This window comes from Anabrus simplex, chromosome 9 (assembly GCF_040414725.1).
Source record: "Anabrus simplex isolate iqAnaSimp1 chromosome 9, ASM4041472v1, whole genome shotgun sequence".
NCBI classification, from domain to species: Eukaryota; Metazoa; Arthropoda; class Insecta; order Orthoptera; family Tettigoniidae; genus Anabrus; species Anabrus simplex.
Genome location: NC_090273.1, coordinates 114,547,664 through 114,562,452, shown reverse-complemented (window position 1 = coordinate 114,562,452; position 14,789 = coordinate 114,547,664). Strand labels below are relative to the sequence as shown.

Below are 14,789 nucleotides of genomic sequence, written 5' to 3'. Positions count from 1 at the left end.
CAACATAAACTGCCGTATAACTTCCAATAGCAGAAAAATGTTCTGCCCCAAGGGAACGTATTGGCTCCAATACTTACCAGCATACTTACAAAGGACCAGCCAGTAAGTCTGAATATATCGGAACTTTTTAATATGCTGATGATCTTGTCCTGGCCACACACAGTTCCAGTTTTGAACTGTTTTATTGCACTAAACGTTTTCACAATCTGCTCACGACCGAGGTAACCATTGTACTACCTGGAAGCTGGCTGAATGCGGAAGTTCCTACACCTCTGTACCTCCTGCGAGTTATTTTTAAAAGGAACGCATGGGAAGGGGTGCACCCGTGACTGTCTGGAAAGGGGGTGTTACAGGTTAGGGCATATCTGTCAACTCTTCCAATTTGAGGAAATTTTCCAAATTTTCACTTCTTCTTCCGATCTTCTTAATTACTATTATTTTTTCAGAATGTTAACCTGTCATATCCTATGAATTAATGATAACAATGATAACACCAATTAAAGTGGCTTACTGCCAAATAGACTATATTGAAATATTTCTGAATTTCACTGTACAAAATAATACATATATACAATTATATACAAGTGGTAAAGATTCTTCTTGCTGCTAGGGAACTTCCTACTCTACGCACATTTAAGTTAGCTAAGTAGTTTTTGGTTCCCTATCTTCACTTCAATTATTACTAGTGAATACTTATCTTCCAAGATGAAAGATGGCTTCCACGATGTCTTCTTTTTTCATGTTACGTTATTACTTGCACTTTTTACATTCACTCATTTCACACACCTCCACCCAAGAGAATGCAGCTCTGTTGTCTTTCCAGCGTTAATGTTTGTATGAGTTCCCGGGTGTTGTAGCTTTACTGGATCCACTCCGTGTGTGGTTGCCTCTTCCCAACTGTCTGCTCTGCCGTCAGTAAAGTTCTTTATCCCCGCTCGAGTCTATGACCGGATTGCTCCACGCCCTTTACGTGAGCTTCCCCTTAGGTGGCTTCTTTAGCAATTAGCGAACTACTCATTGGGCTCCTCCAGAGACCTTCAACTCTTCCTCATTAAGAACAACCAATGTTCCTTTATAGTTACTTCCCCTCATAAGTGTCTTTATACTGCAGCTATGTGATTGTGGGGATAGGATCCTTGCACAAATACTTGTGCTGTTCCTTGGTCGCCTATTGCTACCTGAAAGGCCTTTCATACTCACGGTCTTGACTAACCCGCTCAAGTGTTATTCCGACCCTCTACTCTGACATCCAAGTTTAGATGATTTCCCGGCAAACTGCCTTGAATAATTTTCAACAGTGACTTAGTGATCACCGATTCCCTGACTGTAGGTTCTGACTTCGAGCTCTTACTTGATTACCCTCTCGCAGCCTGACCAGCTTATAGTCCTGCTGGACTTCCCTGTTCCAGCCCTGTTCCCAACTCTGATACCGACTCTCTTTCAGCCCCAACTTCCGCTCCCGATTAACTTCCCAAACCTTTGGTACCCCCTTAAGTCACCTTTGGTGTTCTCGAAACTACCGCGCACTCTCGACTTCGATCTCCTCGTGATTCTGATTTGTCGTTTTCCTCTTGGTCAGTAGCATCCCTTCCCTAATAAAGTTATAATCTCCCAATTGTTCTAGAAGCTTGAAGAGCTGAAATTTTCTTGTCTACGTGTGTCCTCTAAGTTTCATTCTGTTGCCCTTTAACCGTGTACATATCGTGATGATGAAGTTGCAAACATCCTGTTGTGTACTTTGATGTTTCACCATGCCTAGCTGGTTTCAACTTCTCAGAGCTGCATTGTCTCCAGATTTTCAATATATGTTTTAAAATTATTTCCCTAATATAATTATATTACTCTGACATTTTCAACTCTTGGGATGGCATTTTCACTACTGAGTTGTGAGATACACTTGAATTTAGTTTTCTCTTTTTCTTTGACTTTTGACCCTTATTTTACATTAGTCTTTGTACTGGCAGGTCACGATCCGATTCTAGATCGGACCGTTTGATCAATCACGTACCGACTGCGGGCGGCGCCATGTCAGCGACACGACAAACCAATTTCAACTCCAGTGATTTCTTTGTTAAAAAGAAAGCACTGCGAATAATTTCCATTCTCTAGGAAAATATCGTAAATACTTTGGTGATTTCTGCAACTTTAGTTTCTAGTTTAAGTTAAACTTCTTGCTTTATGTCACAAGTGTAATTTTTGGTGTCATTTCTCACTTGGCACTCGGCTCTACAGCTGGGAACTGGGGACAATATTGAGCCACACCCATCCCATCTATCACTACATAAATCAGTGATCCAAGCAATACCTTAGTGAAATATTCATGGGAAACAATATTTGAGGCCCGGATCGTGTCGACTGGGCAAGGCACAGACATAGCCCTGAGCTGAAAACCCCCCTTGTAATCAGGTAACAAGGGCAAGACTACATCTATTTGAAATAAAAGGAATGGTTTAAACCAGGGGATTTATTAAATAAATATGAGAGAAAAAAATTTAAACCAAGAGAAGAAAATCACACAAAATAAATAAGGAAATTAATCGTAATACTCATGGACATACCTTGTTCTTTTTCACATAGTTGAAACATGGCGTGAACTCAAGCTAATACTCTTCAAAAAAAAAAAAAAAAAAAAAAATTGATACGTAATTTAAAATGCTCACTGCCCCTCGACACATCGCTATTACATTACCAGCAGCTTCCTTTCATCATAAACTATACAACCAGGTCGCCCGTTTTACCAGGATTCACCTATCCAAGGCACTGCACCACATATTACATCAGGCAACTAACAATGTGAAACGTTAGCACAATAATAAGCCGTACCGGAGAACAAAAGGCAGATAAGAATAACGACAGATGAGACTGAGCACAGCCTCCATGGACCAATCAAAGCCAAGACAGATCCAAAGAATACAATAGGTACGCCCATGCGCAAATATGAAACCAACATGGCGGGTACTCAAGCTGAGCATCGGCCATGAATAATAAATAAATATATAGCTCTGCGCTGAAAACCAAACAAGGCGCAGAATTAGAAAGACAAATACAACAGGTCGATCGACATATCATCCTTTTCTCCCCCACACATCCAAACTCACATGCATACCACATTCACGCACACACAATGAGGGTATCGGGAAAATAAAACACGAACAGCCGTTCAGATTTCGTAGTCAAATACAAACCATAAATTATGACTCCACGGTCATTATCAGCGGGTCTCACATACTCAAATGTTTGCGTGCGGCGTGCAATTACACATAAGGTCAGAATTGAACATTACTTTATTCACATCACTGGCATGTTGCGCCTTGTACAACCTGGATTGGTATCTCCTGCGGTCGAGACAAGGGGCACATCATGAGGATCACGCAGTATTAAAGCACGCAGTGCACCAAATCATAACCAGAGAGACCCTTTTTCAATTATCACAACAAGACCACAAATACATTCATTCAAAGCACATCGTACGACGGAGCGGAAAGATGTATGCCATCAACCGTAACATATGGGAATAACTCGTCACCAAATTTAAATATAAACCAAACTATCACATACCTGTGATTATCAATGGTAAAATTGAATAGCATTTAGCGTGAAAGGTCCAGGCTTGAACACATTGAATGAATATTTAAAGCATAAAAATGCCACACCAAACATAGCGGCAGCCATAGTTAGTATCCGCCACACATAGAACAGAAGAAGAACTTCACAGAGTAAAAATTATCACTCCAGCAAAACGAACGACCTCACAGATAAAAACATAGCGTGTGCTGCTCCCTACTGGACGTCATTAGATCGACACATGTAAACATTGTTATTATTATTACTTATATATTAAACATTGAAAGACAAAACTGAAGGAAGCCATTTGCATAATTAAATGACAAATTGTGGAACATGCGATAAGCATGGTTCAATATTCACCCCGCAAGTCCGGCAGCAACTCGAGACGGCAGGTCAGCTGATCGGCTTAGTTGAGGTAAACAGAAGGTGGGGAAATTCTGCGGGGGAAAAATTAAATTTGGTTTTCAGTCCCGTATAAGCAAAGTGTGGAAAATATGCGATGAGGTAAATACGCAAGTAAATACATAGCTCTGTCGTTCCTCCTGTATTCATTGCAGAGTCTGATTATCGGAGATCCTCAGTAGTAGTACTTGTTACTTGATCTAGGGAATAAGAATGTTGTAGTCATCAGTAGTCTGTGCGTGTTGGGGAATTTATGCTGTGTGGGTGTTGTCAGTTAATTAGTGCTACTGTTTAAAAGAAGTAGCCGTGGAGTTGTGAAAAGTTTTGCAACATCATTTATCTGGAATTGATATGGAAAACCATTGGAAAATACTTCAAAATCACTTCCTTGGCTTTTTTGGTATTGGTTTTTGCAAGCGGCGAGACAGTTTGTCTGCATGAGGCAATGCAGCAATACTGCCAAATGTTGCTACTGGCCAGTGCCGTATAGGTGGATGCACTTAAGATATCGGAAGGTTTGACCTCCACTATGATATATATTGTTATAATCTGTTCTGCAGGAAACTTCAAATCATGGGTTTCACCATATGTCGTTGCATTAGGATGTTTTTATTTCTGTATATTTTCCCTCATATTTCTACTTAGATATCAAGAGTTTTATATTTTCTTTATTGTCTTTTGCTTGGCACCAACCTTTGTGGTATACAGTTGTTCATTCACCTTCTGTTTGCGTGATAGTATGTTTGATCCTGGCTGAGGATGGTTGCATTTCAGTTGGTTTGAATGCAACAGCTGTGTGTTGTTGGCTTCCAGGAGGGGAATTTTCCAACCCCCTGTTAAAGAATAACTTTGTTTACCTTGTTAACATGTTACTTTATTTTATCTTTTTTCCCCCCTCAGCTTGGCCGTATCTACTTGGATATGCTGAATGTGTATAAAGTAATGAGTGAAAACATTACTGCAGCCATTGCGGTGAATGGTGAAGGAGTAACGAAACAACCTCTGATTAAAAGTATGAGGGTTGTGAAGAAGGAAACGCTGAAACTCATCTCAGACTGGGTCAGCCGATCAAATGATTACACTATGGTAAGACAGTTAACTAATTTCAGAATTTCATTTACTGCATTATTAGTGATAATATGCTAAGGATGTTGTAAGTTGAGATGGGACATTGTAGTTTGTTGTAATTGTGTTTTTATGCTGGAAGTGTAAAATGTGCTAATAACTGGGATCGCCCAGTTGCTCATGAGTTTGCTGTCATGTCCCTGTCTTTGGGGGAGGGGCCATTTGTGTGTGGCCTTCGTGGATTTATTGGCTGCATATGGTACCTCACTTAGTTTAGTGATGGTTTGTAATGCGTATGATACATCAGCAACTTCTGGTCCAGGTCTTCAGTCTGACAAAGGGCAGAGAGTTTAACGAGAGTCATCACCACTCTTCTGCAGAATTGCAAGTTTTTCGTTTACTTCCATCAGCAGAAAAATGTTCTGCCCCAAGGGAGCATATTGGCTCTAATACTTATCAGCATACTTACAAATGACCAGCCAGTAGGTCCAAATATCAGAACTTCCTTATGCTGATGATCTTGTCCTGGCCACACTTAGTTCCAATTCTGAAACTGTGGAAATAAATCTTCACTACTGCTCTCAGTAAATTACCCAACTATTATAATGCAAATCAAACTGAGGTCTAATCCTGTGAAACACAAGTTTGTGCCTTTCATGTTCTGGTGGCCCTCACAGTCAGAATTATCCTTAATCATTCTGATTAGATAGCTAGCTATACATGTTAGAATGGAAGATTTCAAGATAAATTTTACATCCGAGCCAGAACTTTTTAGTACTTCAAGATAGGGGGTTGATCTTAGTCTCCACTGAAAAATATGAAGGTGAAGGTGGCAGTACAAATTTTCTCTGACAGGATTAGTGCATCCTTCCACACTCTTAAAGATCGCTTCTTTTTGGATGAATGAATGGCACTGTTACATCAATGTTTTTAACACCGTGAGCAATATTTGTGGTCCAAGATGAGGAAGTAATTCCATCGGAGAGGATTTTATGAACGGCTTGCATTGCTACTACAGCACTTGTCTTCCCGACCTTTTTATGGAACTAAGCAAGATCTCAATTTGGTCATTAGAGAATTTTCTCATGAATGAAATGGAACCCAGATTGTAAGAGGTATTGAATACATTTTGCAGTGGACAGATATCAAGACCAAGGCTTTGTACACATTCTTTTGCTTTGTACATTTTCCACCTATTCAAATAACTGATGAAGTCATTTTTTTAACCACTCCAATCTGGAGTCCTCCGTCTCAAAGAAATGCCTGGATGTCTTGTCATGAGAATGGATGTGAGGATATAATACGTCATGTTCCTCACTTTCTGAATCCGGACCACTTCCTCATAACTTCTTAGCACTGGAGGGTGGATTCACAATCCTCAAATCAGTCTATTCCGAGATCGAAACAGTGATCTTTAAGAGTACGAAGGGATGCAGTAATCTTGTCAGAGAAAATATGTACTGCCATTTTCACATTCATATTTTCAAAATTGCTAGATGTAAACTTTCCTCTAAAAAAATGAACAGACGTCCATACTTCACCTTTTTGCTGCTCTTACAGCATTCTGAGATTCTTTGGGCTAATGGACTTTTCTTCATTGAACAATGCATGCCGTACATTGTGAAAGAGGCATCACATTCTAAATGATACGGCAATAGTCATATGACAAAAATAATGGCCTGGTTGGGTCACGAGGGTAAGGAATCTCAGGAACTGGATTTCCCTAGCAAAGTCCAGAGAACAATCATAGCACTCGTGTCTGTCGCTCTTGTAATAATTGTAAAACCAGCATCTTCTATTTCAGCGATGACTTTCAATATCAGTTTTTTTTTTTTTTTTTTTTTTTTTCAGATGTTGTCGTGTGACAATATCATCCTTTCCTCATTCTTTCTCCAGTCCATCCATATATACTGTACCTATAACAGAATCTCCTACAGTAAATACCGAACTTCAGGTCGAATAATCCTATTGTCAACAATAAGAGAATCAAAGGTTCCTTTGTCACCAGCTAAGCTTTGCTGTTCTGATAAGCTCTGTGATAATGTACAAGCGTATATTTAATCATGTGAGGGTTGGTATACATATTAATCAGCATGGTTTTATGCCAGGTAGATCAACTATGACTAATCTATTAAAATTTATACAGTTTATACAACATGTGTATGCTGTTTTGAATAATAAAGGCCAGGTTGATGTAATATACACAGATTTTTCCAAGGCCTTCGACAAATTAGATCATTTCAACAATGATGAAGGTGTTTTAATTTATTCCACCTATTCAATACTTATATTATCACGTATAGTTGTTACATAATTAAATTCTTAGTTACATGGGACATGTTTCGCCCTCAATTAAGGGCATCTTCAGCCTAAATACAATAATCAAAAATACAACTAAATTAAAAGTGGACGTTAAATACAATCATCAAAAATATAACTAAAATAAAAAGTGGAAGTTAAAAGTTTAGTCTGTTCTTAAATTCAGAACAATAAAATTGTGAAAAATGATAAAATAAAAAGATGCTAATGGAAAACTGTCTTATGATTAAACTATAATCTTGTCAGAGACTAAAACTTCTATTAAAATTCGAATTAAAACAGTTCATATAAAATATTGGAAAATCAAAGTGGTAGTAATAAAAAGCCAACGACATGAGGGCGTGTACACAAGCATAAACTTGATTGTCATGAATACAATCTTTCAAGGCCGTTGATGAAATTCGTAGTAAGGCAGAAGCATCTATTGAAAAATTGTAAGAGGCCGTTAGCACCGGTAGGTAAGTAAGTCCTCATCTGTTTCAAAATTATGCAAGACTGAATTCTCTCCTTACGTTCAATTTCTTATTTCTTCTTTTCCTTTTCTTACAGAAAACTTATTTCTGCATCTGTTGACATTTTCTAGCAAGGATTCAGCCATTTTATTACCTACCGGTGCTAACGGCCTCTTACAATTTTTCAATAGATGCTTCTGCCTTACTACGAATTTCATCAACGGCCTTGAAAGATTGTATTCATGACAATCAAGTTTATGCTTGTGTACACGCCCTCATGTCGTTGGCTTTTTATTACTACCACTTTGATTTTCCAATATTTTATATGAACTGTTTTAATTCGAATTTTAATAGAAGTTTTAGTCTCTGACAAGATTATAGTTTAATCATAAGACAGTTTTCCATTAGCATCTTTTTATTTTATCATTTTTCACAATTTTATTGTTCTGAATTTAAGAACAGACTAAACTTTTAACTTCCACTTTTTATTTTAGTTGTATTTTTGATGATTGTATTTAACGTCCACTTTTAATTTAGTTGTATTTTTGATTATTGTATTTAGGCTGAAGATGCCCTTAATTGAGGGCGAAACATGTCCCATGTAACTAAGAATTTAATTATGTAACAACTATACGTGATAATATAAGTATTGAATAGGTGGAATAAATTAAAACACCTTTATCATTGTTGAACTGTTAAATTTTCAATACGGACCTAAAATGAGGTTTATAACATGTAAAATTAGATCATGGCATTTTGATGAGAAATTTGTCTTGCTTTGGTCTGACCCCTCCTTGGTTAAAACTGCTTGCATCTTATCTTAGTGCACGGAAACAATATGTTTGCTATCATCAGCATGAGTCTTATGCATACAGTGTTACTTCTGGTGTATCACAAGTGTCTAACCTTGGCCCTTCATTCTTTATTTTATCATCATCATCATCATCATCATCATCATCATCATCATCATTATCTAAAGGCTTTGCCTTGTCGCTGCAACCATTGATCTCGCCTCTCTGCGATCCTTTTCATCTCTCCATAACCTTGGCATCCCATCATCTCAACTACCTCTTCAATGATCTTCTTCCGTGGTTTCCCTCTGCCTTTCTTTTCCATCACCTTGCCTTCAAACAAGTTCTTTATGACGTCATTATGCCGGAGAATGTGACCGAAAACTGATGCTTTTCTCCTTTTTATCGTTGTTATTAAATGTGCCTGTGTGTTTATTTCTCTAAGCACTGCTTCATTAGTTTTCTTCTCAATCCACCTAGTTCTTGTCATCTTCCTCCATAGCCACATTTCCACTGCCTCTAGTCGTTTCACGTCCTCCTTCAAGAGAGTCCATCCTTCACAGCCATATAGCAGCACACTCCAAATGAACGTTTTGATAAACAATTTCTTTTGTTCAGTATTTAAGGATTTATTAGTTAAGAGCTGCTTCTTCTCCTCAAAGGCTTTCTTACACAGGGAAATTCTTCTTTTTATAAATTAATGATTTGCCCACTAAAATTAGGTTTTCTCAGTGTTTATTATATGCTGATGATGTCAAACTTTATAAAGAGATCAAAAATGTTGGTGATATATTGAAATAACAATGATTTGGATTACTTATGTACATGCAGTATTGAAAACTGTTTGCAACTTAATATAAATAAATGTTGTTTCCTTCAGGTTTCAAATAAGAAAAATACATTGAATTATAAATATAAAATTAATAATGAGGAACTCAAAGTTGTTCACTCTGTCAATGACTTAGGGGTAATTTTTACAAGAAATTTATCTTTCAAGGAGCATATTAATACAATGGTTAATGATTCCTATAAGAAATTGGGTTTTATAATTAGAAATTCAAGAGATTTCACTAACACATATGCACTCACCTTATTGTTCAATAGTATTGTCTGATCAAACCTTGAGTATTCATATATAATTTCGTCTCCATGTTATAAATCTTATCGGAATCAAGTTGAAAGAGTGCAGAAACGCTTTTTAAGATATATTTATTATGAAAAATAGAAGTTATTCCCTTTTAGAAGTTATGTTTCATATGGATTTTTGTTGAATGAATTTAAATATGTATCGCTAGCCAGTAGGCGTGTAATAGCTTAACAAATTTATCTCCTTAAGATTGTTAATGCATTAATTGATGATAATAGTTTGCTTCACGAGTTATACTTTAATGTTAGAAAAGGACATTCAAGATTTTGGCAGTTGTTTAAAACTCCAGTCTCCAAAATTGTATTTTTTTAAGAACTCTCTGATTATCAATATGTGTGAAACATACATTAACTTACTTAATAAGTATCATAGAGATCTTGACTTTGCTTATGAATATGACACACATGCAAATAAAGAATTTTACTCGTCAAAGTGATTTGTTTATATGTATAATATTTACATGATTTGGTTACAGTTTTTTTCTTTGATGTATTAACAGGCTTTTGTATAGGAGTTATTGTTTCATCCATTTCATGCAGAGCATTATCATCTCATTTACACTGACTGACAGAGCAAATGCAACACCAAGAAGGAGTGGTCAGAACTTTATGCCAATTGCAGGGTAGACTGACGTCACTGAGGTATGCTCATGATGTGAAATGCGCCGCTGTGCTGCGCACGTAGCGAACGATAAATGGGACACGGCGTTGGCGAATGGCCCACTTCGTACCGTGATTTCTCAGCCGACAGTCATTGTAGAACGTGTTGTCGTGTGCCACAGGACACGTGTATAGCTAAGAATGCCAGGCCGCCGTCAACGGAGGCATTTCCAGCAGACAGACGACTTTACGAGGGGTATGGTGACCGGGCTGAGAAGGGCAGGTTGGTCGCTTCGTCAAATCGCAGCCGATACTCATAGGGATGTGTCCACGGTGCTGTGTCCACGGTGCAGCGCCTGTGGCGAAGATGGTTGGCGCAGGGACATGTGGCACGTGCGAGGGGTCCAGGCGCAGCCCGAGTGACGTCAGCACGCGAGGATCGGCGCATCCGCCGCCAAGCGGTGGCAGCCCCGCACGCCACGTCAACCGCCATTCTTCAGCATGTGCAAGACACCTGGCTGTTCCAATATCGACCAGAACAATTTCCCGTCGATTGGTTGAAGGAGACCTGCACTCCCGGCGTCCGCTCAGAAGACTACCATTGACTCCACAGCATAGACGTGCACGCCTGGCATGGTGCCGGGCTAGAGCGACTTGGATGAGGGAATGGCGGAACGTCGTGTTCTCCGATGAGTCACGCTTCTGTTTTGTCAGTGATAGTCACCGCAGACGAGTGTGGCGTCGGCGTGGAGAAAGGTCAAATCCGGCAGTAACTGTGGAGCGCCCTACCGCTAGACAACGCGGCATCATGGTTTGGGGCGCTATTGCGTATGATTCCACGTCACCTCTAGTGCGTATTCAAGGCACGTTAAATGCCCACCGCTACGTGCAGCATGTGCTGGGGCCGGTGGCACTCCCGTACCTTCAGGGGCTGCCCAATGCTCTGTTTCAGCAGGATAATGCCCGCCCACACACTGCTCGCATCTCCCAACAGGCTCTACGAGGTGTACAGATGCTTCCGTGGCCAGCGTACTCTCCGGATCTCTCACCAATCGAACACGTGTGGGATCTCATTGGACGCCGTTTGCAAACTCTGCCCCAGCCTCGTACGGACGACCAACTGTGGCAAATGGTTGACAGAGAATGGAGAACCATCCCTCAGGACACCATCCGCACTCTTATTGACTCTGTACCTCGACGTGTTTCTGCGTGCATCGCCGCTCGCGGTGGTCCTACATTCTACTGAGTCGATGCCGTGCGCATTGTGTAACCTGCATATCGGTTTGAAATAAACATCAATTATTCGTCCGTGCCGTCTCTGTTTTTTCCCCAACTTTCATCCCTTTCGAACCACTCCTTCTTGGTGTTGCATTTGCTCTGTCAGTCAGTGTATTTAAGGGGGGTTGTGTCGGTGACAGTTTGATATTTTCTGTTCTCGTTATGGCCAAAAAGTATAACAAATGTTATCTACAAGTGTTCATTTCTTAGTTTAAGATTTTAAATTTAATGGTCATTTCGAATTGTAACTGTAGATATGTATACCTTTTATCCTGACATTTTTCACATAGACCGTGATGTAGACATAGATGTGATGAAATCCAAGAATGAAAAAATCTTCCTATTATTTATTTCTAAAAGTTGGCAGGTATGCTATAGCCAACTGTGCAATCTAGGTGCTTCAAGAAGGCTAAATCTTTCCATTATTTTGTCAAGATGGTGGACAGTTGTTTCCTTCATAGTTAGTACATACTTTATTACACAGAATTTGAAGCATTGAGGGTAATTATTTTCATAAATTGTTCTCGCATCACAGAAGTGGATTTTTAAAAAAAATTGCACAGCAATTGGTAATTGCTGTTGTAGGAACAACAGAGATTCGTTGTGTAGAAATCGAATGAAAATGGCCCTGGTATATTTGTTCACCATTCAAATTTGAGGAAATTTGAATATGTGGGCTGAAATATTAGTTGAGGCAAAAAAAGCTATTTGTAGATGATCTTAAATCCTGTTACACTAGCTGGGACACTTCCCGGAAATCTGGTAGAATGTTACTATTAGGAGTTGAGTAGAGGTTGATTCATTCCATAACACTATGGCTGTTTGTAATGGCTAGCTGAGAGCGAGTCTCGAGCCTAGCGTACACAGTGGCAAAGAGTCTGTTCCGCTTGTGCGCTTCCACTAAAATTAAAGTAATACTCAAACTATCATATATCAGGAATTTGCTGATGAATTGCAATGATTCTCTCACTTAATTGGTACAAGTTTGTACCTTCACTGATCGTTCTGTAAATAATTGAAACACTGTATAATGTATAAGAGATAACTAAATGCAGATCAGTCATGATTGATATTTTAGGTCAGGTCAGGTAATGTTTTTATTCGTATCTGGAGAAGAATTTTAGGTATACACCAAATTTACAGCTATTTGACACCACAAAAACTTAAAGCTGGATAGTTTTACCTGCAAATTTCAAGTATTCTTTCAAATAATATTTTAAGTCACTATGGCCATTAGTTCTTGAGACAATGGTCATGCTGTTTGAAGGCAGTCATACAGCAGTGCAGTCTCACAGTGCCCACATTCTTCAACGAGTAATAATATTATAACTATCGTTAAGGCATTATTGATATTTTAAAAAATGTAAGTGACCTCATTTTTGTAAAACAGATACAGAAAAATCACAGTAGGAAAAATACACAGTCAGCAGCTTGTATTCTTCTTCTTCTTCTTCAGACGCTTGAGGAGAATCATTGTTTCTGCTGTCTGTTACCATTGACTTTGAAACAGGTACATTCAATTTTTGGTTTCAGTAAAGTCTCGTTTATGTATTCAGTCTGTTTAGGCCGAAGCTAGTTGACAGACGGACTTAAGAAACTTGGACCGACTGACGGAGGATTTTGCTTGCACACTACCACCTGTTTCCTCACCCACTTCCATTCCCACTTAGAAATTGAGATACTGTATGTTACTGAATGAATATACCTCTACTACAAAAACTTTGTCTTCTGTATTATTTTGTGTTTGGAAGTTTAATTTGTTATAAAATTAATGTTCTCATTAACAGAAAGTACGTAGACAGGAACATGTATGTAAATGTTATTCCTGCAAAGGGAAAGTTACTGTTGGAAGGAGAAAAAAAGAAAATGCCAAAGTATTTCAAGGTTATTGTTCTGTTCCAACCCAGAATAGTATTTGAGGAGTTTTGACATCTTGTAATTTATCAGAAAATGTTCTTCTTTGACTAAAATTTTATAACACCTAATTCATTCAAATGAATTGTACAGGTTCTGGAGAACTTTATTCCTCCGCTTTTGGATGCTGTGCTGTTGGACTACCAGCGTACAAGTGTACCATCTGCACGTGAACCGGAAGTGCTAAGTGCTATGAGTACTATTGTGAATAAACTTGAGGGCCACATTACAAGCGAGGTACCAAAGATCTTTGATGCTGTGTTTGAGTGCACCCTAGAGATGATAAATAAGGACTTCGAAGAGTATCCTGAACATAGAACAAATTTCTTCCTACTGCTCCAGGTAAGTGCTTACTATACATGGATCCTTCCTCAATTGATAATGTCTATTTGTACATTTGGGACTCATATTATATAGACATTATTATAACAATACAGTAGAACCTTGATTATCCATTTCTTGCTTAACTGATCATCGAGTTATCCAATAGTCTTTCTATTTTTAAACAATCGGTAAACCTAGCAGAGATGCTAACTACTACAGATTTTCTGTAGTTTCTACGGATTTCTCACAGTATACTACAGCAGTACAGACGTGGTACTGATTATTATGGATTTTATGTTATTTTATCATATCCAACTGTGAAATTATGTACTATACTTGTAAGAGACAAATGTGCCGACGACTCCAATCCGACCATAGTTTATCTATTTACTAGCAAAGGTACCGGTGCTTCGCTATGGACTTCTACACTGTATACGGATTTCTACGTAAGTTAGTGTACACGTACAAGATTGTATTAAATTGCTTGTCTCTTGACATTACCAGAGAAACACTATGGAAGGTACCCATGCAGTGTTTGTCATGTAAATTCCGGGTTGGGGAGTTTTGGTCATAATGAGATCCCCCTTTCCCACTGTCAATAACATTCAAGTGTGGAAGGTTTGATGATTCTGACAGGCCCCCTTGCCTAATACCATTCACAGTCGAGTTGGAGAATCTCTAATATAATGACAGTCCAGCCCACTTTTACCAGGTGTATGTGCAAGTCTTTTCCGATTTCACTAAGATGGCACCAGCGAACAGTACACAGCATATGAATTTGACACATATGCCAGTTTGTTCATCCGACATTAATCTACCGACACACACAAGTTGAGTCCGCAAAACACTAGCATCTGTGGTGTATCATTCAGTGATCATGTCAACATTTGTGCCTGAAAAAGAACATGTGAGTCATGGTTTTGACAATTTA

The 14,789-nt window shown here is 38.7% G+C and overlaps 1 protein-coding gene across 5 annotated transcripts in view; it reads left to right on the top strand.

The window, feature by feature from the left end:
• Positions 1 to 14,789, top strand: part of emb (exportin-1 emb) — a 376,112-nt gene that overhangs the window by 326,321 nt on the left and 35,002 nt on the right. For all 5 annotated transcript variants that reach the window (XM_067153967.2, XM_067153969.2, XM_067153968.2 and 2 more), the window contains 2 exons: positions 4,870 to 5,055; positions 13,628 to 13,876. In XM_067153967.2, the coding sequence (XP_067010068.2) occupies positions 4,870 to 5,055; positions 13,628 to 13,876 (435 nt within the window). The remainder of the gene's footprint in view (positions 1 to 4,869; positions 5,056 to 13,627; positions 13,877 to 14,789) is intronic.